At 48.1% G+C, this 27,854-nt stretch overlaps 1 protein-coding gene across 2 annotated transcripts; it reads left to right on the top strand.

Moving 5' to 3' along the window:
* The first annotated feature begins 4,049 nt into the window (after nt 1-4,049).
* Nucleotides 4,050-27,202, top strand: TARS2 (threonyl-tRNA synthetase 2, mitochondrial). 2 transcript variants are annotated; one of them, XM_044271232.1, is made up of 19 exons: nt 4,050-4,189; nt 4,558-4,662; nt 6,848-7,038; nt 7,107-7,230; nt 7,675-7,796; nt 9,240-9,357; nt 13,532-13,593; nt 13,792-13,870; nt 14,138-14,284; nt 14,549-14,647; nt 16,654-16,820; nt 17,718-17,880; nt 18,224-18,361; nt 18,438-18,515; nt 20,360-20,460; nt 22,274-22,375; nt 23,869-23,941; nt 25,231-25,345; nt 26,597-27,202. In XM_044271232.1, the coding sequence occupies exons 1-19, from the start codon at nt 4,124-4,126 to the stop codon at nt 26,743-26,745; spliced, it is 2,199 nt and encodes a 732-aa protein (XP_044127167.1). In that variant the 5' UTR covers nt 4,050-4,123; the 3' UTR covers nt 26,746-27,202. The 2 variants fall into 2 exon arrangements, with proteins under 2 accessions (XP_044127167.1, XP_044127165.1); XM_044271230.1 differs by having other exon boundaries at nt 23,869-23,971.
* The last annotated feature ends 652 nt before the right edge of the window (nt 27,203-27,854 follow it).

Here is a 27,854-nt window from a genome sequence, read left to right as displayed (position 1 = left end):
CAGCTACAGTTAAAAGCTGATCCGTGGGGGGGTGTTGAACTGATACGGTTCTTGCATTGGTGACCTATCCTATGGCTTAGAGCATTAATATGTTGCTCCTGGAAAACCCCTTTAAGGATTATTTTCAATCGGCTGTGAGAACACATTTCCCTTTAATGATCTAAACAAAAATGCATAGTAAAGGTCATCCATTAACCCTGTATAAAGCCGTGCATATCCCACCATTCACGGCTCTTATCCAGACAGGGTCTCTATGGTAACAGACTACAAACAGCCTTGTGTAGTCTGATCCTGCAGTCATGTTACTCCCTTTAATCGGTTTCCTCTTCTATGCTGGTTTCCTGTCTGATAAATATTTTTTTTATATTTTTTATATTAATGAAGCATGATCTGTGTGCTTCACCGCTATGGGAGTTTGGAAAATGGCATAGCGCGCTTGGCTATTTTCGGAACCCCTAGGTCTCTTTCACACGAGAGTGACGGATTAGGTACGGATGCGTTCAGGGTGCGTTCAGTGAAACTCGCACCATTTTGCAAGCAAGTTCAGTCAGTTTTGTCTGCGATTGCGTTCAGTTCAGTTTTTTTCCCCGCGCGGGTGCAATGCGGTTTGATGCGTTTTTCATGCACGTGATAAAAAACTGAAGGTTTACAAACATCGGCTACAACAAACGCATTGCATCCGCACTTGCTTCCGGATGCAATGCTTTATTCACTGAAGACCCATTCACTTCTATGGGGCCAGGGCTGCGTGAAAAACGCATAAGGCTACTTTCACACTTGCGTTTTGGCTTTCCGTTTGTGAGATCCGTTCAGGGCTCTCGCACGCGGTCCAAAACGGATCAGTTCAGCCTTAATACATACTGAATGGAAAAAGATCCGCTCAGAATGCATCAGTTTGCCTCCGATCAGTCACCGTTCCGCTCTGGAGGCTGCCCGCTTGACGAAACGGAGCCAAACGGATCCGACTTGACACACAATGTAAGTCAATGGGGACGGATCCGTTTTCACTGACACAATCTGGCACAATGGAAAACGGATCCGCCTCCCATTGTTCATGACGGATCCGTCTTGGCTATGTTACAGATAATACAAACTGATCCGTTCATGACTGATGCATGCGGTTGTATTATTGTAACGGATCCGATATTTGCAGATCCATGACTGATCCGCCCAAAAACGCGAGTGTGAAAGTAGCCTAATATAGAATATGCTGCGTCTTAAACGCAACGCAGAACTGATGCGTGAAAAAAAAAAAACGCTCATGTACACAGACCCATTGAAATGAATGGGTCAGGATTCAGTGCGGGTGCTATGCATTCACGTCACGCGGAAAACTCGCTCGTGTGAAAGGGGCCTTATAGCAGTGAGTAGAGTCCACCTGCGCATGCGCTGTGTTCTCCTTCATTTTGGACATCTGTCCTTGAGATGGGTTCGGGTCCCTAGCAACATACCATCAGAGATTGAGATGGGCCAAATGTTTTAAAGCAGGGATGCCCAACCTGCGGCCCTCCAGCTGTTGCAAAACTACAACTCCCAGCATGCCCAGACAGCCTACAGCAGGGCATGGTGGGAGTTGTAGTTTTGCAACAGCTGTAGGGCCGCAGGTTGGGCATCCCTGTTTTAAAGGCATTGTCCAGGCTTAGAAAAACATGACTGCTCCACCCCTGCTAGTATTGTAGCTCGGGTCTTGTGGAGTCAATGGAGCAGAGCTTGCAGTACTGCACGCAACCGCTGGACGGGGGTGGTGCTGTTTTTGAATGAAAGCAGGAATGTTTTTGTAATCCTGGACAGCGAGAGGAGCTGCTCCTCTGAAGAGTCCCGCTGGCCACTTTTGGCTTACTTGATCTACCCCAGGGTGAGAAATGTCAACGCCAGCAACGTCCGGCACATGAGCAGATGACCCTGAGCCCAGTACGCTTTGCTGCTCATGCGCCGGAGGTGGCTTGTGATGTCTCATTTGCTGAGAATACTTGTCCAAAATGGACAAACCCTTTAAGTGCATTCCTGCTGGGGTCTGTGAATAGTTATGACACCTTAGTTCTCCAGTCTGGACCCTACTGTGCAGACCTCACCCAATGTCTCAGGAAGATTTCATGGGATGGCTGTCTCACTAGTTCACAGGTTGTGTTTGGTATTGCACCGCACTTCCGTTCCAACAATCCACGGACAGGGGTGGTGCTGTTTTTGGAAGAAAGCCGCCATGTTTTTCGACTCTTGTCAAACCCTTCAAAGAGGTCTTCTTTGTCCATGGTCACTGATACCAAATGGGCAGCCACTAGTCCTTATCTGTGGTACGGGGTTTGTGGAGTGGATTGCTTTTTATTCGGATTAATCATTGAATCTATAGAACTCAAAAGTATTGTCTAAAAGTTCATTCCCGACTCTAATTTCTGGGCTGATCCTTTTCCAAATCCTGAATGAGAGAATTGTCTCTGTTTGTAGCCACCACTAGAGGGCGCTTACTGCATCCAGCAGTCCATAATGAATGCGGTTATGTGCTGCTTTATACGTAATGTACAGCCTAGGCCTGGAGAGCTGCAGGGGATTCGGATTGCCCTTCGTTATCCATTGTGCACTTGTATGGCGGTCAGGGGGCAGCGGGTCCTCCTGCGTCCAGCTTGGCTTGTAATGCATGAGGTATACTATTGGCGTATTTATTATGTTCCACGTAGGATAGAGGCATGACTGTACTTAAGGGGTCTTCCTTAGAATTAAAGGGGTTTTCTGACTTTCTTTTATACTGATGACCCATCCTCAGGATAGATCATCAGTACCTGATTGGTGGGGGTACCAGACCAGGTGTTTGAGGCGACCACTTGGCACCTGCCTCCTCTCAGCACAGTGCCCTATAGTGGCCGTGTCTGGTATCGCAGCTCAGCCCCATTCACTTCTGTGGAACTGCAAAAGAGAAGCTGAATGCAGCACTCGGCTATTTCTGTCTGTCCCCTAGAGATGCATGGAGTGGTGGCGGACATACTTTATAGGGGGTGGACCATTACCGATCAGACCCTTTTACCCCGTCCTGTGGACATATTTGAAGCTATTGGCCTGCTGGGACCTCCACCTTTCATGAGAATGGGGGTCCTGCAAGGGTAGATTGGCCATAGACCTTTACAGGGAAATTTCCCAGTGGGCCGATGCCTAGGAGGGCCACCTGAGCCCTCCTCACCGCCGCCAGCGGGGTACATAACGATCCGATTCTCTCCAGTCGCCTGAATGTACCGACACACTCAGGACAGCTATAGAGTTCAATACTGTTCCACGGGTGGTATATGGCTCGCCCTATGATATTGCTGGCACCCCTACTAATGCTGTCCCTGCCTAAATATGTTGCCTTCTTTCAGTATGGACCCGAATGCAACATGGGGCCACTTTTAGTTCCCAAGCACTAGTTTGGGCACAGTCCCATAGAGATGAATGGAGCGGTTGTGGGCATGCTTGACCTCCTCTGTTGATTTGAGGGGCGACACAGGGCTCCGGTCCCCACCAATCTAATAGTCATCCCTTATGTTGTGAATACCCCTTTAAGGGCTACAGGGTTGGGTAATGTGCATTGTAATCCTGCAGACTGTGACAGCGACCGTATTCATCCAGCTGGCCGGATGAGATTACAACATGGCTGCGGTCTACCACTGACAGCGCCCCTCGCGTCCTCAGGCTGCATCTGGTATTGCAGTTCTAGGTGCAATACCAGACACAACCATAGAGGGGCAGTGTGAAACACAGCAGCCATGTTTTTCTCATTTCAGACAATCCCTTCCAATGATGAGATTTAGATTCTTTTTTAGTGCCAGATATTGTATTTTAATCTTTTGTATAATACTTTTAGGGAGAGTGCCTCTGTAAGACCCGTGTGGGATTGTTAGCTCAGCATTTCCCCAGTATCTACAGCACTGCAGCCACAACTACTTCTCCTTCTCTAAATGTATTACATGTCATGTACAGAGCCGACCACCAGAGGGCAGCATCGTACCGCAGACTCTGCAGAGACGCTGCAGCAAGGAAAGGTCCGCCCCCTGGCTTCTGTCATGTGCCGTGACGTGGGTCACATGACCTGTTGGTGTTGCCGGGAGGGGGCGTGGCTGTGTAGTAATGGCTGCCCCCTTGTGTGACTGCTGGTGACATGCTGCTGAGTATGAGGCTGTTATCGCTGCTGAGGAGGAGGAGGGTCCTCTCTGCTCACTACACGGTGTGTCTATAGGGGGTTCACTGACATGACCTTAACCCTGTGTGTGCCTGATGGCCTGGGGATATATGTCAATGGAAAAACTACAACTCCCAGCATGGACAGCTATCAGGTTGGGAGTTGTAGTTTTGCAATAGCTGGAGGGCCACAGGTTGGGCATCCCTGGTGTAGGTCAAGGAGAAGTGGCGTAGTGGGTGTGATGACTAAAGGGGGGCTTCCCGAGCTGATCAGACCTTTTCAGGTGCACAGGACAGGTGAAGCCCCTCAGATTAGCATCAGGGGGTCTGCAGCTACCACGGCCCCCCTTACGTATAATCCCATATAGCCATTTCCTGACTTTTTTCTTATATTTCCTGCCTCCTGTTTCTTAGGATTCCCCTGAAGTCATCCCAAAGGAGCCTTGTAAAACATGGAAACCTCATTCCACTGATGTAGGTGGTCGGACCAGTGCGCGGGATGGATCCGGGATCCCGGAGGTGAGGTGACGTCCGCTTCTTTCTTTACTAAGACTACTCTCGCACCCGGCAGAGGATCTCAAAGCCGGATTTTAAAGGGTTCAGTTTTATCCCATTCATTGTCCATGGGGACAGAACCGATCAGGATACATCGGTATGCGCCCGTTCCGCTGCAAACTGCGGTTTTGTGTCCTATTTTCGCATCTGCGTTTTAGTTTCGGGTTTTGAGATCCAGCAGAGAATCTCACAACCAGACCTAAACGCTTCTGTCAGGATGCGGTTGTGTGAACTCAGAACAAACCGGATCCATCGCTAAATACATTGAAAGTCAACGGGAAACGGATCTGGTTTAAGATCCTAAAAAAAGCGGATCTGGCTCCATCGACAGTGCTTTTAGTGCCAGAATGGCTCAATAGTTTGAACAAAGGCCAACTGAAAATATGATTTGTAGCCCAATCAAACAAAAATACAATCAAACAAAAATTGCCTGCGGTTTTGTGTCCGGTCTGTGAAATGGAATAAACCGGATCCGGTGTTCTATCAAAAAACCCTACCCCATGAAAATACCATACCCCGCGTGACTTCCGGTGAAGCGATCAGCTGGAGAAGGGGGTGTGCGCCGCAGAGCGAACCACCATTCGAACTCCTTACCCCTCAGTGCGCACGCGTGTACTCACGGACACCGCACGTGCGCCCTCAGGGCTAAGGAGATCTGATGGTAAGGAGATTTTAGAAGATAAACAACCATCAGATCTCCTTAGCCCTGAGGGCGCACGCGCGGTGTCCGTGAGTCCACGCGTGCGCACTGAGGGGTAGGGAGTTTGATGGTGGTTCGCTGTGCGAGCGATTCCTGGCCGATAGTGCGCTTGCGCACCCGTGGTAGTGCACTTGCGCTGAGGCGCACGCCCCCTTCTCCAGCTGATCGCTTCACCGGAAGTCATGCGGGGTATGGTATTTTCATGGGGCAGGGTTTTTTGATAGTTTATTCCATTTCACAGACCGGATACAAAACCGCAGGCAATTTTTTTTTTTTATTGCATTTTACTAATTTTTGGCTACAAATCATATTTTCAGTTGGCCTTTATTCAAACTATTGAGCCATTCTGTCACAAAGGGTTAACAGTTTTTCTAGCTGTGTGACTGGTACTTTTGCTTCATCTAATCACCCTTATCTGTAAATTACTAAGCGGTCATAAACACTTATTTAAAGGGAACCTGGCACCTGGATTTTGGGTATAGAGCTGAGGACATGGGCTACTAGATGGCATCTAGCACATCCGCAATACCCAGTCCCCATAGCTCTGTGTGCTTTTATTGCTTCAAAAAAACGATTTTATAGATATGCAAATAAACCTTAGATGAGTCCTGTCTCCTCCATGCTTGAGAGATGAGTCCAGCGTTCTGACTCTGAGCCCAGCCTCGCCCACTGTGAAGGAGCCCAGCACCGCCCCGCATCCTCCGAATCTCCTCCTTGTTCCCCGACGTCACAAAGCTAGAGCGCCGTAATCTTGTGAAAAATCTTTTTTTTTTTTCTTTTTACACAATAAAAGCACAGAGAGCTATGGGGAATGGATATTGCGGATGTGCTAGCAGCCCATGTCCTCAGCTCTGTACCCAAAATCCAGGTGACAGGTTTCCTTTAAACCACATTCTTATCAGTAAGATAAAGACTGAGCTATAGTGAGTGTTTATAAGGTCAGAGAGCAGAGATAAGGAGCCTGTCAGCTCCCTAACTGACGGAAAATACAGAAAATCCAAAGGCTGCTACAATAGAATCTCGGCTCTGTACAGAGAAAAGGGCTCCATATTTTTTTAATGAAGACCAATTGAAAAAATTATTTTTTGCTCAAAACTAGTACAAGGTGTCCATAGCCTTTAATCCCGCCCTGGTCCATTGATGGGTGTAGAGCTGAAAGCAGCACATGTGTACAGTGTGGATGCAGTGATCAACGTTAACGTGCACATGTGCCAGTCCTGACCTGACTTCCGCATCATCAGAACTGTCGCATACACAGACCACAATTGATGACTGTGCCCTTACAAGTGGTGGATTATGTGCAGCCTGTGGATGTTGTGGTAGACATCCTCCATGTCAGTCAATAGACCCACCTGGCTGACATATCAAGTGCCCTATATACCAGCTGGACTTCAGCACCTGAGCTGTCTCTCACAGGGTGACACTGTCTCTGACCACGTTCTTTTACAGTCCTCTGTCCTGCCTGAGTTCATTCGCCATCGGCTTCAATGCTTTGAGACCCTGAGGGAGCGTTATGAGGCCAGACTTGCAGACAAGGTCCTGAGAGAGTCCCGTCCCATCAGGATCTCTTTACCAGAGGGGAAGGTGGTGAGCGGGGAGTCCTGGAGAACCTCTCTCTACGACGTGGCCGTACAGACCAGGTGAGCTGACCGATCGTTGCTCTGTTCCTCCTCCACACCTTTTAGCTATAGCTCTATTCTCTGCGCAGGTCCGGCTCTGCGCACAATGTCCTGGCGGCCCGTGTGAACGGTGTCGTGTTTGATCTGTCGAGACCCCTAGAAGACGACTCTGAGATTGACTTCCTCACTTTTGATTCCCGTGAAGGACAAGATGTGAGTAGATGTTGGTGCATATGGACTGTTGTCATTCACTTGTTCACCAGCAGAGGTCAGTATTGTACTCTGGAAAACACGTCAACTATAACTCGCATCCTTCTGACCTACATATTTGTGCTGCAAAGCTGTTGTCCAGGATTCTAGAAATGGCGCCACTCCTGTCTGTTGGTTGTTTCTGGTATTACAGCACACCCCTGTTTGGGTGAACGGGACTGAGCTTGCAATGAGACGCAACCTGTGGACAGGAGAGACGCCATTCCTGGGTGATGTCTAATCCTGGACAATCTTTTATCTGGAATGTGCTTTAGATTTCTAATATACTTTGTTACAAGCCAAGATTTCTGCTTGCTGTCAGTGAATGGAAAAAAAAAAAAAAAACGCTACTCAAGGCTACTTGTAGGAAACAAGGTGACGGTCTTTTCTATTTATGTCCTCATTTAGGTATTTTGGCATTCAAGTGCTCATGTCCTGGGGGCCGCCCTGGAGCAGATCTATGGGGGTCTCTTGTGCCATGGACCCAGCATAGAAAATGGATTCTTCTATGATATACACCTGGAAAATGGGTAATTATTCCCCAAATTTCTCTTTGTACATCATGTGATCAGACTAAAGGTGAAGTGAATAACCTTGATCTCGTGACAGTGGCTCCTGTCAGCGGTGGGATCTGTCAGGGGGCGTGGGAACAGTCAGTTCTTGACGTTGATGTGTCAGAGGTGGGAAAAACAAGCAGGTGTAAGGATCTGAGCGACGGGGGCCAAAGAGTGGTGACCACATCATTGGGTCAGAGCCTCTTCAAAAAGACAGTGGTTGTACCTACCTTTTGGTAGGTACAACCACTATGTAGTGGTTAGTACCTATCAAAAGTGGTCCAAGGAAGGGCAACCGGTGTCAGGGTCACTGATGAAGGCTAGTCCATCTGGTACGATCCCACTGAAGAGAAGGTGTAGAACAGGGGTCAGCAACCTCCACAGCACTCCAGCTGTTATGAGACTACAACTCCCAGCATGCTCTATTCACTTCTGTGGGAGTTCTGAGAACAGCCAAACTGTGTGCTTGCTGGAAGTCGTAGTTTCACCACACCTGGAGTACCGAAAGTTGATGAACCCTGGCATAAAACAAGTGGCTGACAACTTTTTTTTTTTTTTTTACTGGTGATGATGGGAAGTTGTCAGGTCATACAGGACATCACAACTTGCTTTACATAGGGCTGTGCAGCCGCAGACTGGTTGGAGAGCCAATGACACCTGTCCACCACCGAAAGCACCTACAGTGGACACGTGACCATCAGATCTGGACCATGGAGCAATGGAAGAAGACTTCCTGGTCTGATTAATCCCATTATGTGGACGGCCAAGTGCATCGCTCACCTGAGTTGGAGGATGCTCTATGGGAAGAAGACAAGCTGTCTGTCCTGGGATCATGTGGATGTGACAAGTATCCTGTGCATGGCAGCGGTGCCCCCTTATGGTAGTGCCCTCTTTCTGTTACAATAATGTCTCGACTAAACCTAAGAAAGTTAAGAACATGTCGGAGAACTCAAGGTGGTGACTTGTCTCCCAATTCACCAGATCTCAATCTGATCCATCATCTGTAGGATGTGCTGAAAGAACCAGTCCGATCCATAGAGGCTGCACCAACAATACCCCCAGCAACCAGACCGAGCGTCCCATGGGAATGCTGTCTTACAGGAGTGTTTTACTGCCCTCTGCTGGTGCCAGCCAGCAAATCTAGGGATGTCTCATCCTTTACTATATAGAGGGATGAGGGTGCAAATGCTTAGGGAGCAGCTGACATTCAGTCTGTTCGTCCAGTTGTCTCATGACACCTTGTATGCTGAGCAGCAGTGGCGGCGGTGGCCTCCAGTTTACTGAAAGGTGCGGCATCTGAACCTGAACGTTTTTCGTCAGCTTCACTGCATCCTCCGGATGTGGTCCCTGTGTCATAATGTTATGGACATAGAATATGTGATACAAATCCTGACTCTTGCGCCTTCCTGGTTTTTCTAGCACTGTGCTGGGCAGTGACCTTCCTGGCCTGGAAATCACCTGCAAAGAGATCCTGAGACAGAAACTTCCCTTCCAGCGAGTGGAAGCCACACGGGAGGAGCTGCTGGAGATGTTTAAGGTGTGTACAGTACGTGTGAACAGTGTCTTAGCACTATACATCTGGTGCTGGGAGCCGTTGCTGCTTCTGGGCCATTGCAGATGGTAGCAGGGACCATATAATGCAGCAGAATAGTGAGTGCAGCTCTGGAGTATAATACAGGATGTAACTCTGGATCAGTACAGGATAAGTAATGTATGTACACAGTGACTGCACCAGCAGAATAGTGAGTGCAGCTCTGGAGTATAATACAGGATGTAACTCTGGATCAGTACAGGATAAGTAATGTATGTACACAGTGACTGCACCAGCAGAATAGTGAGTGCAGCTCTGGAGTATAATACAGGATGTGACTCAGGATCAGTACAGGATAAGTAATATATGTACACAGTGACTGCACCAGCAGAATAGTGAGTACAGCTCTGGGGTATAATACAGGATGTAACTGGGGATCAGTACAGGATAAGTAATGTATATACACAGTGACTGCACCAGCAGAATAGTGAGTACAGCTCTGGAGTATAATACAGGATGTAACTCAGGATCAGTACAGGATAAGTAATGTATGTACACAGTGACTGCACCAGCAGAATAGTGAGTGCAGCTCTGGGGTATAATACAGGATGTAACTGGGGATCAGTACAGGATAAGTAATGTATGTACAGAGTGACTCCACCAGCAGAATAGTGAGTGCAGCTCTGGAGTATAATACAGGATGTAACTCAGGATCAGTACAGGATAAGTAATGTATGTACACAGTGACTCCACCAGCAGAATAGTGAGTGCAGCTCTGAAGTATAATACAGGATGTAACTCAGGATCAGTACAGGATAAGTAATGTATGTACACAGTGACTGCACCAGCAGAATAGTGAGTGCAGCTCTGGGGTATAATACAGGATGTAACTCAGGATCAGTACAGGATAAGTAATGTAATGTACACAGTGACTGCACCAGCAGAATAGTGAGTGCAGCTCTGGAGTATAATACAGGATGTAACTCAGGATCAGTACAGGATAAGTAATGTATGTACACAGTGACTCCACCAGCAGAATAGTGAGTGCAGCTCTGGAGTATAATACAGGATGTAACTCAGGATCAGTACATGATAAGTAATGTATGTACACAGTGACTGCACCAGCAGAATAGTGAGTACAGCTCTGGAGTATAATACAGGATGTAACTCAGGATCAGTACAGGATAAGTAATGTATGTACACAGTGACTGCACCAGCAGAATAGTGAGTGCAGCTCTGGAGTATAATACAGGATGTGACTCAGGATCAGTACAGGATAAGTAATATATGTACACAGTGACTGCACCAGCAGAATAGTGAGTACAGCTCTGGGGTATAATACAGGATGTAACTGGGGATCAGTACAGGATAAGTAATGTATGTACACAGTGACTGCACCAGCAGAATAGTGAGTACAGCTCTGGAGTATAATACAGGATGTAACTCAGGATCAGTACAGGATAAGTAATGTATGTACACAGTGACTGCACCAGCAGAATAGTGAGTACAGCTCTGGGGTATAATACAGGATGTAACTGGGGATCAGTACAGGATAAGTAATGTATGTACACAGTGACTCCACCAGCAGAATAGTGAGTGCAGCTCTGGGGTATAATACAGGATGTAACTGGGGATCAGTACAGGATAAGTAATGTAATGTATGTACACAGTGACTGCACCAGCAGAATAGTGAGTGCAGCTCTGGAGTATAATACAGGATGTAACTCAGGATCAGTACAGGATAAGTAATGTATATACACAGTGACTGCACCAGCAGAATAGTGAGTGCAGCTCTGGAGTATAATACAGGATGTAACTCAGGATCAGTACAGGGTAAGTAATGTATGTACACAGTGACTGCACCAGCAGAATAGTGAGTGCAGCTCTGGAGTATAATACAGGATGTAACTCAGGATCAGTACAGGATAAGTAATGTATGTACACAGTGACTGCACCAGCAGAATAGTGAGTGCAGCTCTGGAGTATAATACAGGATGTAACTCAGGGTCAGTACAGGATAAGTAATGTATGTACACAGTGACTGCACCAGCAGAATAGTGAGTGCAGCTCTGGGGTATAATACAGGATGTAACTGGGGATCAGTACAGGATAAGTAATGTATGTACAGAGTGACTCCACCAGCAGAATAGTGAGTGCAGCTCTGGAGTATAATACAGGATGTAACTCAGGATCAGTTCAGGATAAGTAATGTATGTACACAGTGACTCCACCAGCAGAATAGTGAGTGCAGCTCTGAAGTATAATACAGGATGTAACTCAGGATCAGTACAGGATAAGTAATGTATGTACACAGTGACTGCACCAGCAGAATAGTGAGTGCAGCTCTGGGGTATAATACAGGATGTAACTCAGGATCAGTACAGGATAAGTAATGTAATGTACACAGTGACTGCACCAGCAGAATAGTGAGTGCAGCTCTGGAGTATAATACAGGATGTAACTCAGGATCAGTACAGGATAAGTAATGTATGTACACAGTGACTCCACCAGCAGAATAGTGAGTGCAGCTCTGGAGTATAATACAGGATGTAACTCAGGATCAGTACATGATAAGTAATGTATGTACACAGTGACTGCACCAGCAGAATAGTGAGTACAGCTCTGGAGTATAATACAGGATGTAACTCAGGATCAGTACAGGATAAGTAATGTATGTACACAGTGACTGCACCAGCAGAATAGTGAGTGCAGCTCTGGAGTATAATACAGGATGTGACTCAGGATCAGTACAGGATAAGTAATATATGTACACAGTGACTGCACCAGCAGAATAGTGAGTACAGCTCTGGGGTATAATACAGGATGTAACTGGGGATCAGTACAGGATAAGTAATGTATGTACACAGTGACTGCACCAGCAGAATAGTGAGTACAGCTCTGGAGTATAATACAGGATGTAACTCAGGATCAGTACAGGATAAGTAATGTATGTACACAGTGACTGCACCAGCAGAATAGTGAGTACAGCTCTGGGGTATAATACAGGATGTAACTGGGGATCAGTACAGGATAAGTAATGTATGTACACAGTGACTCCACCAGCAGAATAGTGAGTGCAGCTCTGGGGTATAATACAGGATGTAACTGGGGATCAGTACAGGATAAGTAATGTAATGTATGTACACAGTGACTGCACCAGCAGAATAGTGAGTGCAGCTCTGGAGTATAATACAGGATGTAACTCAGGATCAGTACAGGATAAGTAATGTATATACACAGTGACTGCACCAGCAGAATAGTGAGTGCAGCTCTGGAGTATAATACAGGATGTAACTCAGGATCAGTACAGGGTAAGTAATGTATGTACACAGTGACTGCACCAGCAGAATAGTGAGTGCAGCTCTGGAGTATAATACAGGATGTAACTCAGGATCAGTACAGGATAAGTAATGTATGTACACAGTGACTGCACCAGCAGAATAGTGAGTGCAGCTCTGGAGTATAATACAGGATGTAACTCAGGGTCAGTACAGGATGAGTAATGTATGTACACAGTGACTGCACCAGCAGAATAGTGAGTGCAGCTCTGGGGTATAATACAGAACGTAACTCAGGATCAGTACAGGATAAGTAATGTATGTACACAGTGACTGCACCAGCAGAATAGTGAGTGCAGCTCTGGAGAATAACACAGGATGTAACTCAGGATCAGTACAGGATAAGTAATGTATGTACACAGTGACTGCACCAGCAGAATAGTGAGTGCAGCTCTGGAGTATAATACAGGATGTAACTCTGGATCAGTACAGGAGAAGTAATGTATGTACACAGTGACTGCACCAGCAGAATAGTGAGTGCAGCTCTGGAGTATAATACAGGATGTAACTGGGGATCAGTACAGGATAAGTAATGTAATGTATGTACACAGTGACTGCACCAGCAGAATAGTGAGTGCAGCTCTGAAGTATAATGCAGGATGTTTAGTAATGTATGTACACATTGTCTCAATACTAAATGTTTGCAGTCATTTTTGCCAGTCGTGTGAGTGTAGCAGAGAGGTCTACCTGCTGGCCTGTGGCCGATATAAATAACATCCTTACTGACCGGTTTCATTCGTCTGGTTGCTTTGCTGACCCATCATCCATGAGATGCTTGTAGCTCTCGCCATGTATCCAGAGGTGACCTGCAGCTTAGGATGTGTTTCCATTTCTTTTTGCAGTATAACAAATTCAAGACACAAATAATTGAAGACAAAGTGGAGACGACCACAAGCGTTTACAGGTGACGTTCTGTCTGCACGCTGTTAATATCATTATCATTAATCTTGGCCGAATATCGCCTGTCGACCCCATCCTTACAGTGCTGGGCAGGCAAATGTGATAGTGGGGGTCCTGCTGATTGACCAATCTCCTCTAGTATCTGCTGCGCTCCTGGGTCCTCTCTCCACAGCATCCTGATTTCCTATCTCCCTTACTTTAGGTGCGGCTCTCTGGTTGACCTCTGCCAGGGTCCTCACATCCGACACACGGGGCAAATTAAAGCCATAAAACTCCATAAGGTGAAGTCAATTCTGCATTTACTTTTTGAAATGTAGGTCATTGTTCAGGACTGGGATAAGTGGGGGGTTCCCCGACAGCCAGGCCCCCCAGCCATGAGGAGGTGATGGCATGTCCACCGCTTCAGTCTGAACAGAAATAAGCTTTTATAATCCATTACTGATGTGAATTAAATAAAAGATTTGTGCTGTATTGCTAACCGATTTATGAAAATGAGAGGTAGTCACAGCTCCGCCCTAACATGGGACAGTTTTTTTTTGGTATAACAGAACTCGACAGCCTATTGGAAAGGAGACGCCGCACAGGAGAAACTGCAGAGAGTGTATGGGATTTCCTTTCCAGATACAAAACACTTAAAAGAATGGGAGAAAGCGCAAGAAGAGGCGGCCAGCCGCGACCACCGCAAGATAGGAAGGGTAGGTCTGTGTGTAACACTGCTGGATGAAGGCGTGAGGGAGGACTCCTTGTATTACCCTACCATTGTATGTGTGGAGATGTCTCTCTTAAAGTGAACCTCTGGTTAGACTTGGATCGCAGTGTCAATGACTGTCCTCATCTAGAAAAAAGAAGGGGAGGAGGGGGATGCAGCTGCAGTTTCTTCCCCTGCAGATGATGGGGCAGAGGTTCTGGAGGGATATCGCACAGCGCCTCATACTTCTCAGCTCTTTCTTCTGTCCTAGGACCAGGGACTATTCTTCTTCCATGAAATGAGTCCTGGAAGCTGCTTCTTTCTTCCTAAAGGCGCTCACATCTACAACATCCTGACCGACTTCATCAAGGTATGTGCGGCCACACATAACCGAAGACTGTCTGGAAAGTCAAACATTATGCAGTGTGCTGGGTGCTTGAAAACGGTATTTGCAGCAATGCTGGATGTTTAGTTGCTAGGGAGGGATGTAGACTAATTCCTTTAGTCTCCATAGTCTCACTGCTCTTACCGTAAAGAATCCTCTTCTATGTTTGTGTACAAACCTTCTTTCCTCCAGACGCAGAGGATGTCCCCTTGTCACAGTCCTGGGGATAAATAGATGATGGGAGTGATCTCTGTACTGACCTCTGATATATTTATACATAGTAATTAGATCTCCCCTCAGTCGTCTTTTTTTCTAAAGTGAATAACCCTAATTTTGATAATCTTTCAGGGTACTGTAGTTGCCCCATTCCAGTTATTACTTTAGTTGCCCTCCTCTGGACCCTCTCCAGCTCTGCTATGTCTGCCTTGGTCACTGGAGCCCAGAACTGTACACAGTACTCCATGTGTGGTCTGACTAGTGATTTGTAAAGTGGTAGGACTATGTTCTTATCACGGGCATCTATGCCCCTTTTGATGCAACCCATTATCTTGTTGGCCTTGGCAGCAGCTGCCTGACACTGGTTTCTGCAGCTTAGTTTGCTGTTTATTAAAATTCCTAGGTCTTTTTCCATGTCAGTGTTTTACCATTTAGTATGTACGGGTGACTTGCATTATTCCTTCCCATGTGCATAACCTTACATTTGTCAGTGTTAAACCTCTTCTGCCACTTATCTGCCCAAGCCTCCAATCTATCCCGATCCCTCTGTAGTAGTATACTGTCCTCTGTACTATATATATACAGTGTACTGTCCTCATCGGTGTAAATTACTTTACACAGTTTAGTGTCATCTGCGAGAATTGATACTTTACTATGCAAGCCTTCTACAAGATCATTAATAAATATATTGAAGATAATAGGGCCCAATACTGACCCCTGAGGTACTCCACTAGTGACCCAATCTGAGTGTGTACCGTTAATAACCACCCTCTGTTTTCTATCACTCAGCCAGTTACTTACCCACATACAGACATTTTCTCCCAGTCCAAGCATTCTCCTTTTATATACTGACCTTTTATGTGGTACAGTGTCAAATGCTTTGGAGAAGTCCAGATATACGACATCCATTGATTCGCCGCTGTCAAGTCTAGAACTTACCTCCTCATAGAAACTGATTAAATTAGTTTGGCATGAAGCCATGCTGATATGGCGTTATTTGCTTATTTTCATTGACCCTCCATGTGGGGGTCTATCTACTGATCAGCTATCTGGGAAGGAAGCGGTGCTCCTGTGAGCGCTGCTACCTTTTTTCAGCTGTACATTATATAGCGGCTGTGCTTGGTATCACGCTCGGCCCCCATTCACTTCTATGGGGGCTGAGCTCTGCCTAGGCCACGTGACTGATGAATGTGACATCACTGGCCTAGGATAAGAAGCGAGACGGCCGCAGCGCTCACAGGAGTGCTGATTATTTGGAATCCTGGGTGTTGAGCCCCCACCCATAAGGTGCCGATGACCTATCAAGAGGTTAGGTTATCAGTTAAAAATAATCCCTTTTAATTAAAAATAACTAAATAAACAAAAGTTGTGCCTTAAGGTACCTTTATTTATTCTTAGAATGCAGTGTTATTCCTCTATTATTCCTGCTAGTTTATGAATGAGGGGACAGTATCCAATCAGCGCTGCCAGGGCCATACTATGCAGTGACACACACCTAACTGGTAAACCCCGGATTGCAAACTTCTGGCAATTCACTCATAGGCTACTAACAGGAATAATAAAGGGATTGTGTGGCCTTTGGCTGTCATGGTTGCATGTGGCTTGGCTGCAGCACGCGATACAATGACGTCATCTCCTCTACTGACGTCTTTTGGAGCCGCGTGCTCTGGGTGTGGTCACCCGAAAGTGATTGTCAATTGATGACGCGAGCCCTCATCTGCATATCACCCTTCCAGGTACCTCACTCATCACTCCCATCATCTGTCTTTTTGCAGGATGAATACCGAAAGCGGGGGTTCACTGAGGTGATCACTCCCAACATGTACAACAAGAAACTGTGGGAGCAGTCTGGCCACTGGGAGCACTATGGGAAGAACATGTTCTCCTTCCCCGTGGAAAACGAGACTTTCTCCCTAAAGCCGATGAATTGTCCCGGTCACTGGTGAGTCGCAGCATGAAACGCGTCAACCCGAAGGCATCTTGCAGAGTCAGCTCCTCACAGCTCGTGTGACTTTCATATGACTTATGAAGTGTCTTTAAAAAGCGGAACCATGGCCAAGTATCAGGGTAACGAGAAACCTAGAATGTGTCGGCAGATAAGAACCATTTGGCCCATCTAGTCTGCCCAATATACTGAATACTATGGATAGCCCCTGGCCCTATCTTATATGAAGGATAGCCTTATGCCCATCCCATGCATGCTTAAACTCCTCCACTGTATTTGCAGCTGCCACTTCTGCAGGAAGGCTATTCCATGCATCCACTACTCTCAGTAAAGTAATACTTCCTGATATTACTGTTAAACCTTTGCCCCTCTAATAAAAGCCGACTCTGGTGGGACGAGAAGATCCTCGTCCAGTATGGAGATTGTGAAGTTCTGTATTCTAATCCGAGTCGATGGCCATCACCCGTCTACTGAATTCAGACCTGATTTACAGGGGTCTTCCCAACTTGTCACTCAGAGATGCCATTGCTTTATAATCTTAGGAGTCCATTCCTGTGAATGAAGGGTCAGATCATGCTTGTATTGGACTGTGCTGCAGTCACCTGCATGGCTCGGGTGCCATGTTGTCGCCCCTTGGTTCCCATGATTGTTGGGGGTCCCACAGGTCAGAGCCTCCATGATGGTACAGCGATGGTGTATCCTAGCCGTCTGCTGTCCCTGTCCCTTTAGGCCATTGGTAGACATTGCAGCCATAATGCGAACACTATTACACCTGGCTGAAGTGTGGCCGACCTGTTCAGATAACTGGGGGGGGGGGGCTTTGTGTCTGATTGTTGGAGGAGGGGGTATTGGTTGTGTTGGTGACCATTGTACTTTCATTTTCTGATATTTCAGCCTGATGTTTAATCATCGACCTCGGTCCTGGAGGGAGCTACCGGTCAGACTGGCTGATTTTGGGGTGCTGCACAGAAATGAGCTGTCCGGAGCACTGTCGGGGCTCACCCGTGTCCGTCGCTTCCAGCAGGATGATGCCCATATATTCTGCTCTATGGATCAGGTGGGAGCATCGGCCTCTGCTGGACCAAGAGAGAAAACGTAAAGGGGTTCTGCACTTTGTTTAAACTGATGATGTATCCTCTGGATAGGATAGATCATCAGCATCTGATTGTCGGGGGTCCGACACCCGGGACCCCCGCCGATCAGCTGTTTGAGAAGGCAGCAGCACTGGCAGTAGCGCTGCGGTCTTCTCACCGCAGGCCCAGTGACGTCACGACTATTATCAACTGGGCGCGGCTAAGCTCCATTCAAGGGAACAGAGCTTAGCCCTGCCCAGGCCAGGATCCACAAAACACATACGGATGTGTGAATGGACCCTAATACTGAGTTATTAAACCCTGTAGCTGGAAGGGGAGATCAGCGGCTGCCTGGACTTCCTGCGGGCCGTCTACACAGTCTTTGGCTTCACATTTAAGCTTTTCCTGTCCACGCGTCCAGAACAGTACATGGGAGAGGCGGAGGTCTGGCAGAAGGCTGAGCAGGTAGGTGGCTGTCTCTTCCTCACTGCTGGTTACCAGGTTAGAGGAGGACAGTCTCACTGCTCTTGCTCTCATTTAGGAACTTGAGACCAGTCTGAATGGCTTTGGTCTTCCGTGGGAGCTGAACCCAGGAGATGGAGCGTTCTATGGACCCAAGGTTAGTAGTGACTATCACGTGGCAGCATTGCTTCATGCGAATGGAGCGTCCGTACAAGAAAGCCGGAAAGTTCAATGCCAACACAGCGCCATCTGCTGGTGCAGCTTATTACGGTTTCCAGTCATCTGCCATCAGTTTTTTTTTGCCCACATTCCCAAGTCTGCTGGCCACAACCATCACAAGAGATTACCCACAAAATAATGCACTTGCACCCCGTCCACAGAATGGGTGATACATGTATGTTAGCTGGGGTCGGAGATCTCCTTTGTGAATGGAGCTGTCGTGTGCCAGCGCCATTTACTTCTAAGGGACTGTCGGAGGTAAAGAGAGCGCTCTGCTGCCATAGAAGTGAATGGAGCTGTGATTTCACATACACATTACTGCTCCATTCACACTGAAGACTGTGGGACTGGGTGTCCGAGTGGTCGGACCCCCCGGGAACGAAACATTTTGTGGGAAATCTCTTTTTAAGGTTTTCCAGAGTTTCTTCAACCATTGCTTAACCTGCGGCAGACGGGTTTGTGGTTGTGTGGATGACACAGCTCTTGCCTGGCGCTCACACCCATTCCTGGCAGCACGTGCTGTGCATCTCCTCACTTTCCCTGCACTGACGTCCGATGCCAAGTCATAGCTGCCTCGCTGTCCTTTTTTGGATGAGGGAGGAGTGGGACCATTTCTTTGTGGGTTTGTATTGGGTTAGCTTCAAGTTCCAGAAAGAATGTCACTCTTGCAGCATTTAAGTGAATGGTGCTGACATGCAGTACCAGACACAGCCCGTAGGCAAGAGTGGCGCTGTTTCTGGAACCAAACAAATCCTTTCTGGTCTTATACAACCTGGACACCTTGGTGCTTGCAAGAGGCATTTGAATGTGGCTTTTTAAAATCAATCCTTGGGACTGGAAAGGATGGAAATGTTTCCTACTCACTGTCGTTCCCCCTGCTGTGTGCCGCCTGGCCCATTCTCTAGAGAGAGCCTAGCACTGCACTCCGTTATGTCCATTAGACCCCTAGAGCGAAAAAACGGCAGAGCTGCAATACCGCACACCACCTGCAAACAGGCGTGGGACTGTGGTATTCCTCTGAGGAGGGCAGCATGGCTGAATGGTTAATGTATTTGGCAGATTTCCTTTTTTTTAAAATATTATTTAAATAGTGCCAGGGCTTGCGTTTTTCTGAAAAAAAGCTCCAAATCCCCTGCGATAGACTTAAAGGGGTTCTGCACCTTCATTTAACTGATTATCTATCCTCTGGATAGATCATCAGCTTCTGATCGGCGGGGGTCCGACACCCGGGACCCCCGCCGATCAGCTGTTTGAGAAGGCAGCGGCGCTCCAGCAGCACCGCGGCCTTCTCGCTGTTTACCGCCGGGCCGCCCGCCCACTGACGTCACGACTTGTATCAACTAGAGTGGGCGCGGCTAAGCTCCATTCAAGTGAACAGAGCTTAGCCGCGCCCACTCTAGTTGATACAAGTCGTGACGTCAGTGGGCGGGCGGCCCGGCGGTAAATAGTGAGAAGGCAGCGGCGCTGCTGGAGCGCCGCTGCCTTCTCAAACAGCTGATCGGCGGGGGTCCCGGGTGTCGGACCCCCGCCGATCAGAAGCTGATGATCTATCCAGAGGATAGATCATCAGTTAAATGAAGGTGCAGAACCCCTTTAAACAATAAAATTCTGTCTGCCTAAAACCACCAGTAGAGAATGGAGAATGTTTGCGCTCAGCGGTGAGCTCCCTCTAGTGGTGGTTCTGGGCAGCCTGGTTTTGATCATTTAACCTGGCTATGCAGAGGATTTGGAGGGGTGGACGTTCCTGAGACCTGTCACTGGACACGATGCTTCTTCCTCCAGATTGATATCCAGATTAAAGATGCCATGGGGCGCTACCACCAGTGTGCCACCATCCAGCTGGACTTTCAGCTCCCCATCCGCTTCCAGCTCAGCTATGTGGGGTACGTGCTTTCTACACTGACATAATTGCTTTTGCAGGATGAACAGGAAGAAACTGGTTTTTCTGAGAAGAGAGAACTTTGTGTTGGTGTTGGGTGTTTTTATGCCAAGCGCCCGAGGCAGTGAATGTGGAACCCCCCTCGTAGGAAATAGAGTTATGTAAGCTCCGGCGCGGGGATTTGTCTCATTACTGGGATTCCACAGCTATTGCCAGAGACGAAGGGGTTAAACGGCCAGGACTGATGTGCCCTACAGCTGGCGACCACTACATCACCTCCCTGGAGACCATTTCTGCAGAAAGGACCCGCAGTAAGAATCCTACTCGCCTGATTCCCACTGCTGTGTTCTGGCTCCTTTGCGTCAGTTTGACACGGGTCACATGGCCGTTGCGGCAGTGATGTGTCACCCATGCATGTGACGCAGTGACATGACAAGTCACTGCTGCGGTCAGTCATTGGCTGCAGCAGCCATATGACCCGTGTCAAACCAGGGGGGAGTGATAGAGCCGGAACCCAGCAGCAGGCGTCGGGTAAGTGTGATTCCCACTACAGGTCCGAACACGTGGGGGGATTTAAGAAAAGGTCCCCAGGGGTGAATAACCCTGTCGGCTACCGGTGCCATAGGTGGAGTTCATACAGGTGACACCTCCATGTATCAGCCATTTATGGCATAAGAATGAATCGGGGAGGCTACAGTGCGATAAGACGGATCCCTCTCTTATATACTGTATAGTTACGTACCCCCATAGACCGTATATCACATCGGGTCACCCTCCTTCAGTGGACACCGCCATATTTACCGGTTCTGTGGCCGTGTGCCATGTGCAGGTGTCGGTCTGGCTGTAGGAGGAAGTGATTGTGTGCTGTAATTATACTATAATGGCTCGATAGTTAGATGTCGCCTCAGGAGACGATACAGAGGCACCCGCGTGATCACATCAGGAAGGAAGGAGCAACTACCCACGGCCACTACACAATGACTGTTTACCACACTGCAGTCACTATTGCCCGTGGCAGCAGTTATATGACCGGTGATTGGAGTCATTGCCAATCCCGGTCTTTGCTGCAGGTTGTCAGCTGTATTACTCGGCCAGCACCCGCCGCAAATGGGGCTCCACTTCATACGTACCCCGTCCACGTAAATATCCGTCGTGGATTGTTAGGTGACTTCGGATGGGTGAGGGTCTGGCACCCTGCTCCCCCACCGATCAGCTGTTCCCTGCAGCCTCCAGAACAGGAAGCACAGTGCCATTCAAAGTGTAGTGGCCATGTCTGGTTACTGCAGCTCAGCTCTCATCCCAGCTGGGTTTTACCCCGGTTAGGGGATTATACTGTGTCAGTTCTTAATACACTGTGCCTAATAGGAGTGAAAAGATGGCCGACCAGCAGGGCCTAATAAAAGGAACCCATTAACACCCTGCAATCCTTGGTGGGTGCTTATGGTTTGCCAGAGGGATTGAACTGCCAGGATTGGAGTCCTCTCTGATCCTGGGCCAGTGTCAGCTGTAATTCACACTTGCCGCAGACAGTGCAGGCGTTCCTCTGGTGCTTGCGCTTGTACGTTCTCAGTGCTTGGCCTTAGTTACATAGCGCTGTAAACGTACAGCTCCTATCAGCGAGGGGTTAAGAAGCATCACTGGTGGATTTGTAGGCACCTGTGCAGACACACAGGCTGGGTAGATTCAATCACGGCTGCTGACTTTATTTTAGATGCATTTGGAGCAATATTAGGACGGTTACTCTGTAATATGGCTGACCTGACATGGGCTGGTGTGGGGTGGGTCACTGACCATTGGCGTTGTGTTTCCTGTCCCAGTAAGGACGGCAGGACGGAGCGGCCGGTCATGATCCATCGGGCGGTGCTGGGCTCTGTGGAGAGGATGTTGGCTGTCCTGGCTGAGAACTACGCTGGGAAGTGGTAAGTGCCTATCTATGATTCGCGTGTCATGTCCACCGGCTGGAGAGACGCTGATTAAGGTTTGTACGCTGCGGTGACGCTGTGACGAGATAAGCCAGAGTTACCGTATTCTAGTCAGAGAATGCTCATCATTAAACACTATTTAGTCTTTTTTCGTCATTTTAGGGATTCGGTCACCAGATTTGACCCCATTAAGCTAGCTGACATAAGCGATGTGCTAATGTAAGCTAAACCGAACGAGCCTATTCCTACTTTTATCCATGCCCCCTGTTACGCAAGAAATCTAACTGTTATAATATGCTAATTAGCCTCTAGGATGGGGGGGGGGGGCGTTGTTCCTGCTCCTAGAGGCTCCGTTCTCCCACCTTTGTCGCCTCCCTCCAAGTCCTGATTGGCAGGGCCGGGCAGCGCTCGCATCTGTCTGCCAGCCCTGTGATCTGGTGAAATCTTGCGCGAGGAAGCTGGCAGCCTGAACCCCAATGTGAGAGCTGCTAAGTAAGAGTAAATGTGGTGGTCTTGACCCCGCCATGTATCATGTGGTTTCCCGGCAGCAGCTGGACTATAACACTGATGCAGGGGCCAGAAGTAACACATTTGTTTTTAGAGAAAGCATAGTAAATATACCTACAATATATATGACCTATGGAGGACACCTACAATATATACTAACACATGGAGGGCACCTACCATATATACTGACACATAGCTGGCACCTACAATATATATGACCTATGGAGGACACCTACAATATATACTGACACATAGCGGGCACCTACAATATATACTGACACATGGAGGGCGCCTGCCATATATACTGACACATGGAGGGCGCCTACAATATATACTAACACATGGAGGGCGCCTGCCATATATACTGACACGTGGAGGGCGCCTACCATATATACTGACACGTGGAGGGCGCCTACCATATATACTGACACGTGGAGGGCGCCTACCACATATACTGACACGTGGAGGGCGCCTACCATATATATACTGACACGTGGAGGGCGCCTACCATATATATACTGACACGTGGAGGACGCCTACCATACATATACTGACACGTGGAGGGCGCCTACCATATATATACTGACACGTGGAGGGCGCCTACCATATATATACTGACACGTGGAGGGCGCCTACCATATATATACTGACACGTGGAGGGCGCCTACCATATATATACTGACACGTGGAGGGCGCCTACCATATATATACTGACACGTGGAGGGCGCCTACCATATATATATACTGACACGTGGAGGGCGCCTACCATATATATATACTGACACGTGGAGGGCGCCTACCATATATACTGACACGTGGAGGGCGCCTACCATATATATATACTGACACGTGGAGGGCGCCTACCATATATACTGACACGTGGAGGGCGCCTACCATATATACTGACACGTGGAGGACACCTCTGTCTTGTGGACTGTGTACATGCTGCTATCTATTACATGTTTGTCATCTCTCCTGTCCAGGCCATTCTGGCTTTCTCCATTCCAGGTCATGGTGGTCCCCACAGGAGCCAGTGCTGAAGATTACGCCCAAGAGGTGTGTGTTTTATCCCAGAGGCCAAATGTTGTAAGCAGCACAAAACACATACGTACATGTATAGAGGCTGTGCTATAACCTATATAGAGGCTGCGGCAGAACGTACATGGGGGCTGTGCTATAACCTATATAGAGGCTGCGGCAGAACGTACATGGGGGCTGTGCTATAACATATATAGAGGCTGCGGCAGAACGTACATGGAGGCTGCGGCAGAGCGTACATGGAGGCTGCGGCAGAACGTACATGGAGGCTGTGCTATAACCTATATAGAGGCTGCGGCAGAGCATACATGGAGGCTGTGCTATAACATATATAGAGGCTGCGGCAGAGCGTACATGGAGGCTGTGCTATAACCTATATAGAGGCTGCGGCAGAACGTACATGGGGGCTGTGCTATAACCTATATAGAGGCTGCGGCAGAACGTACATGGGGGCTGTGCTATAACCTATATAGAGGCTGCGGCAGAGCGTACATGGAGGCTGTGCTATAACATACATAGAGGCTGCGGCAGAGCGTACATGGAGGCTGTGCTATAACATATATAGAGGCTGCGGCAGAGCGTACATGGAGGCCGTGCTATAACATATATAGAGGCTGCGGCAGAGCGTACATGGAGGCTGTGCTATAACATACATAGAGGCTGCGGCAGAGCGTACATGGGGGCTGTGCTATAACATATATAGAGGCTGCGGCAGAGCGTACATGGAGGCTGTGCTATAACATATATAGAGGCTGCGGCAGAGCGTACATGGAGGCTGTGCTATAACATATATAGAGGCTGCGGCAGAGCGTACATGGGGGCTGTGCTATAACATATATAGAGGCTGTGGCAGAGCGTACATGGGGGCTGTGCTATAACATATATAGAGGCTGCGGCAGAGCGTACATGGAGGCTGTGCTATAACATATATAGAGGCTGCGGCAGAGCGTACATGGAGGCTGTGCTATAACATATATAGAGGCTGCGGCAGAACGTACATGGGGGCTGTGCTATAACCTATATAGAGGCTGCGGCAGAGCGTACATGGAGGCTGTGCTATAACATACATAGAGGCTGCGGCAGAGCGTACATGGAGGCTGTGCTATAACATATATAGAGGCTGCGGCAGAGCGTACATGGAGGCTGTGCTATAACATATATAGAGGCTGCGGCAGAACGTACATGGAGGCTGCGGCAGAGCGTACATGGAGGCTGTGCTATAACATATATAGAGGCTGCGGCAGAGCGTACATAGAGGCTGTGATGTAACAGGACTGAGTATCTGATTTGCTGACTGTATATGACAGGTCTATAGGATGATCTACGACCGGGGCTTTATGGTGGACATAGACACCGATTCAGGAACAACCTTCAACAAAAAGATCCGCAGGGCACAGCTGGCCCAGTACAACTTCATTCTGGGTATGTGACAGAGTGCTGTGCTTGCTGTCAGTGAATGGAATGATTCTGTTTTGCATGTCCTGCTCATATACTGGATGTGATAATGGTCGTGGTCGCACTTTCATTATGGAGGAATTGACATAATGCTTTATAGTCCCTCATGTTACTGGCTATCTGCCCGTTAGCGGTCCTGACCCGGAGGAAGGAAGGAAGCTGGGGGGCGTCCGACAAGAGCTTATGTTTACGGTCAGGAAGAAGAAACCACAGCTATTCTGGTGTAGTGTGACTGCGCAGCCTAGCAGAGCTGTACAGGACACATCTACACGCTTAGCAGTTTCGCCCTATTCTGTATTCTAATTAAAATAATAATTGTGGAGCATCTTAACTCATAGTCTTGCATGGTGCTGTTCCCCTGTTATTACTCTTAGGAATGTATAAATAAATGGATCCCTTGTCATTTTGGGGGTGCATCTACACCAGGGGTCAGCAACTTTCAGCACTCAAGTTCTTGTGAAGATACAACACCCAGCAGGTACACTTGCTCAGAAGTGGATGAAGCATGCTGAGAGTTGTAGTTTCACAACAGCTGGAGTGCCAGAGGTTGCAGAATAGTGTCAGACTGTATGGGGACCCACCACCGACTGGTAACGTCCAGTTGTCGTTGTATTCATACATTTCCACATTCATAACAACTGGTTATAAGGACACATCTCGGTAAAAAAGGGGAATGGAAACACAGAGTACCCAGTTTGTAGGGACATTCCACTTGCGGTAACAGCCCATTATCAATGTAGTCATACATTTCCAGGGGGAATAACAGAGGAGCACTTTTTATCTCATGGGGGATGCAAGTACTAAAACAGACATATCAGAACCTGTATGTATGGAAATGATCTCGGTAGAGGCATTGCGGTTGTGCAAAGTATGAAAGCTATCCCCTATCCACAGGATAACTAAGTGATCAGTGGGGGTCTGACTGCTGGGCCCCCCCCCCCCACTTATCCTGAGAACGGGGGTCCCATGTTCCTGTCCTGATGAAGTGGCAGGCTGAGCATGCTCCATTCATTCTCTTTGGCATCGCCAGAGATACAGTAGCTCAGCAATCCCATAGAGCATGAACGGAGCGGGGGGTGCATGCTCGGCCTGCCGCTCCATCAGCACGGAACGGGAACATGGGACCTTGTGTTTACAGCGGTCAGACCCCCACGGATCAGTTAGCTATCCTGTAGGTAGGGGATAGCTTTCATCAAGCTTCATGAATTTCTTCCATAGTGGTCGGGGAAAAGGAGAAGCAGAACAATACTGTCAATGTCCGGACAAGAGACAGCAAGCAGCACGGGGAACAGAGCTTGAAAGACCTGATTGTGAGGCTGGCCGAGCTGCGGGACACTCGGGTCATGAACGCAGAGGAGATCTTCTGACTGTCTTCACAGGCTGTCTCAATGGAGAACATCACAGCTTCCAACTCCACCACAACGGTGGTCCAAATGAAACCAGACCTCTGATCACCAGGTCTAGACATCTTCCTACCTCAGTCCTTAAGAAGAAGACATTTCGAAGGACAAGAAGTTGGTCGTTTGCCATTCTGGCACCATGGCTGGAATCCAAGAGTTATCGGCTTCACTTCCCAGTGGTTCTCAGGTGACCAACCTTGATGGACCACCATGTTGGTGGTTCTTGTATGGATGGAGACTCTCGGTAGTTGGTGTAGCCTTCTTCAGATGACTTCTGCTGACCTGGATGGTAAGACCATCCTCTACCTGCCAGATGCCTATTCTTGGAAGGTCTTTGTAGATGTACATGGTCAACATCAGCCTAAACCTCGTCCTGTTTGTTTCCTTTGTGTTTTATATGAAATAAAGGACATGATGAAAGGTTCTCCTGATGTTTGTGTGTTACTTAGCCTCACCTCCTGCCACCCTGTTTCTCTCGTGTGCATTACCCCGGTGGATTTACCAGACTTCTCTCCAAATCAAACATGCCCGCTCTGAGGCCTGTTGACATTCAGCTTCTGTAATACAAGTCATTCATCTTGTGGTCACCCAAATTACAGGCTGTTAATTCCAGCCGTACACGCCTAAACCCTGCAGGTAAGCCTACCCCTAAGCCTGTGTACATTGTGAAGTCCCAGTGGTCTCCAGCAAACCACAACTCCCAACTCGCCTGGACACGCTGACGATCAACTGTTTTGGGGTAGCTCTGGTGCAGGAGCTACACAGCCCATTGACGTGAATGCTGCAGTAACCCGTTCAATCATTAACGGTGGACAGAGCTACCCCCGTGGAAGTTCGGGTTCGCCTGAACTTCAGGTCGAAGATTGGGTTCGGGACCTGAACTTGACCCCGAACCCCATTGAAGTCAATATGTGGACCCAAACTACTATATTCCGTTATAACATGGTTATAGCGGAACATAATGGCACTCTTCAGACAGAATGCAAAAGAGTATGACAATTTAGGGGTTAAAAAAAACCACAACTCTCCTCATCCACTTCATTGCGCTGCCGCAGTGTCTTCTATCTTCTTTCAAC

Source organism: Bufo gargarizans, chromosome 11 (assembly GCF_014858855.1).
Source record: "Bufo gargarizans isolate SCDJY-AF-19 chromosome 11, ASM1485885v1, whole genome shotgun sequence".
Taxonomy (NCBI): Eukaryota; Metazoa; Chordata; class Amphibia; order Anura; family Bufonidae; genus Bufo; species Bufo gargarizans.
Note: the sequence above shows the minus strand (reverse complement) of the source record. Positions and strands in the feature narration are given on the sequence as shown.

Excerpts from the sequence above, each read along its gene's own strand:
- TARS2 (XM_044271230.1), top strand. The coding sequence starts at position 4,124 with ATGCTGCTGAGTATGAGGCTGTTATCGCTGCTGAGGAGGAGGAGGGTC. Across the intron at positions 9,358-13,531 it reads AGCTGCTGGAGATGTTTAAG|TATAACAAATTCAAGACACA; the intron begins GTGTGTACAGTA and ends TTCTTTTTGCAG. Across the intron at positions 18,516-20,359 it reads GAGCGTTCTATGGACCCAAG|ATTGATATCCAGATTAAAGA; the intron begins GTTAGTAGTGAC and ends TTCTTCCTCCAG.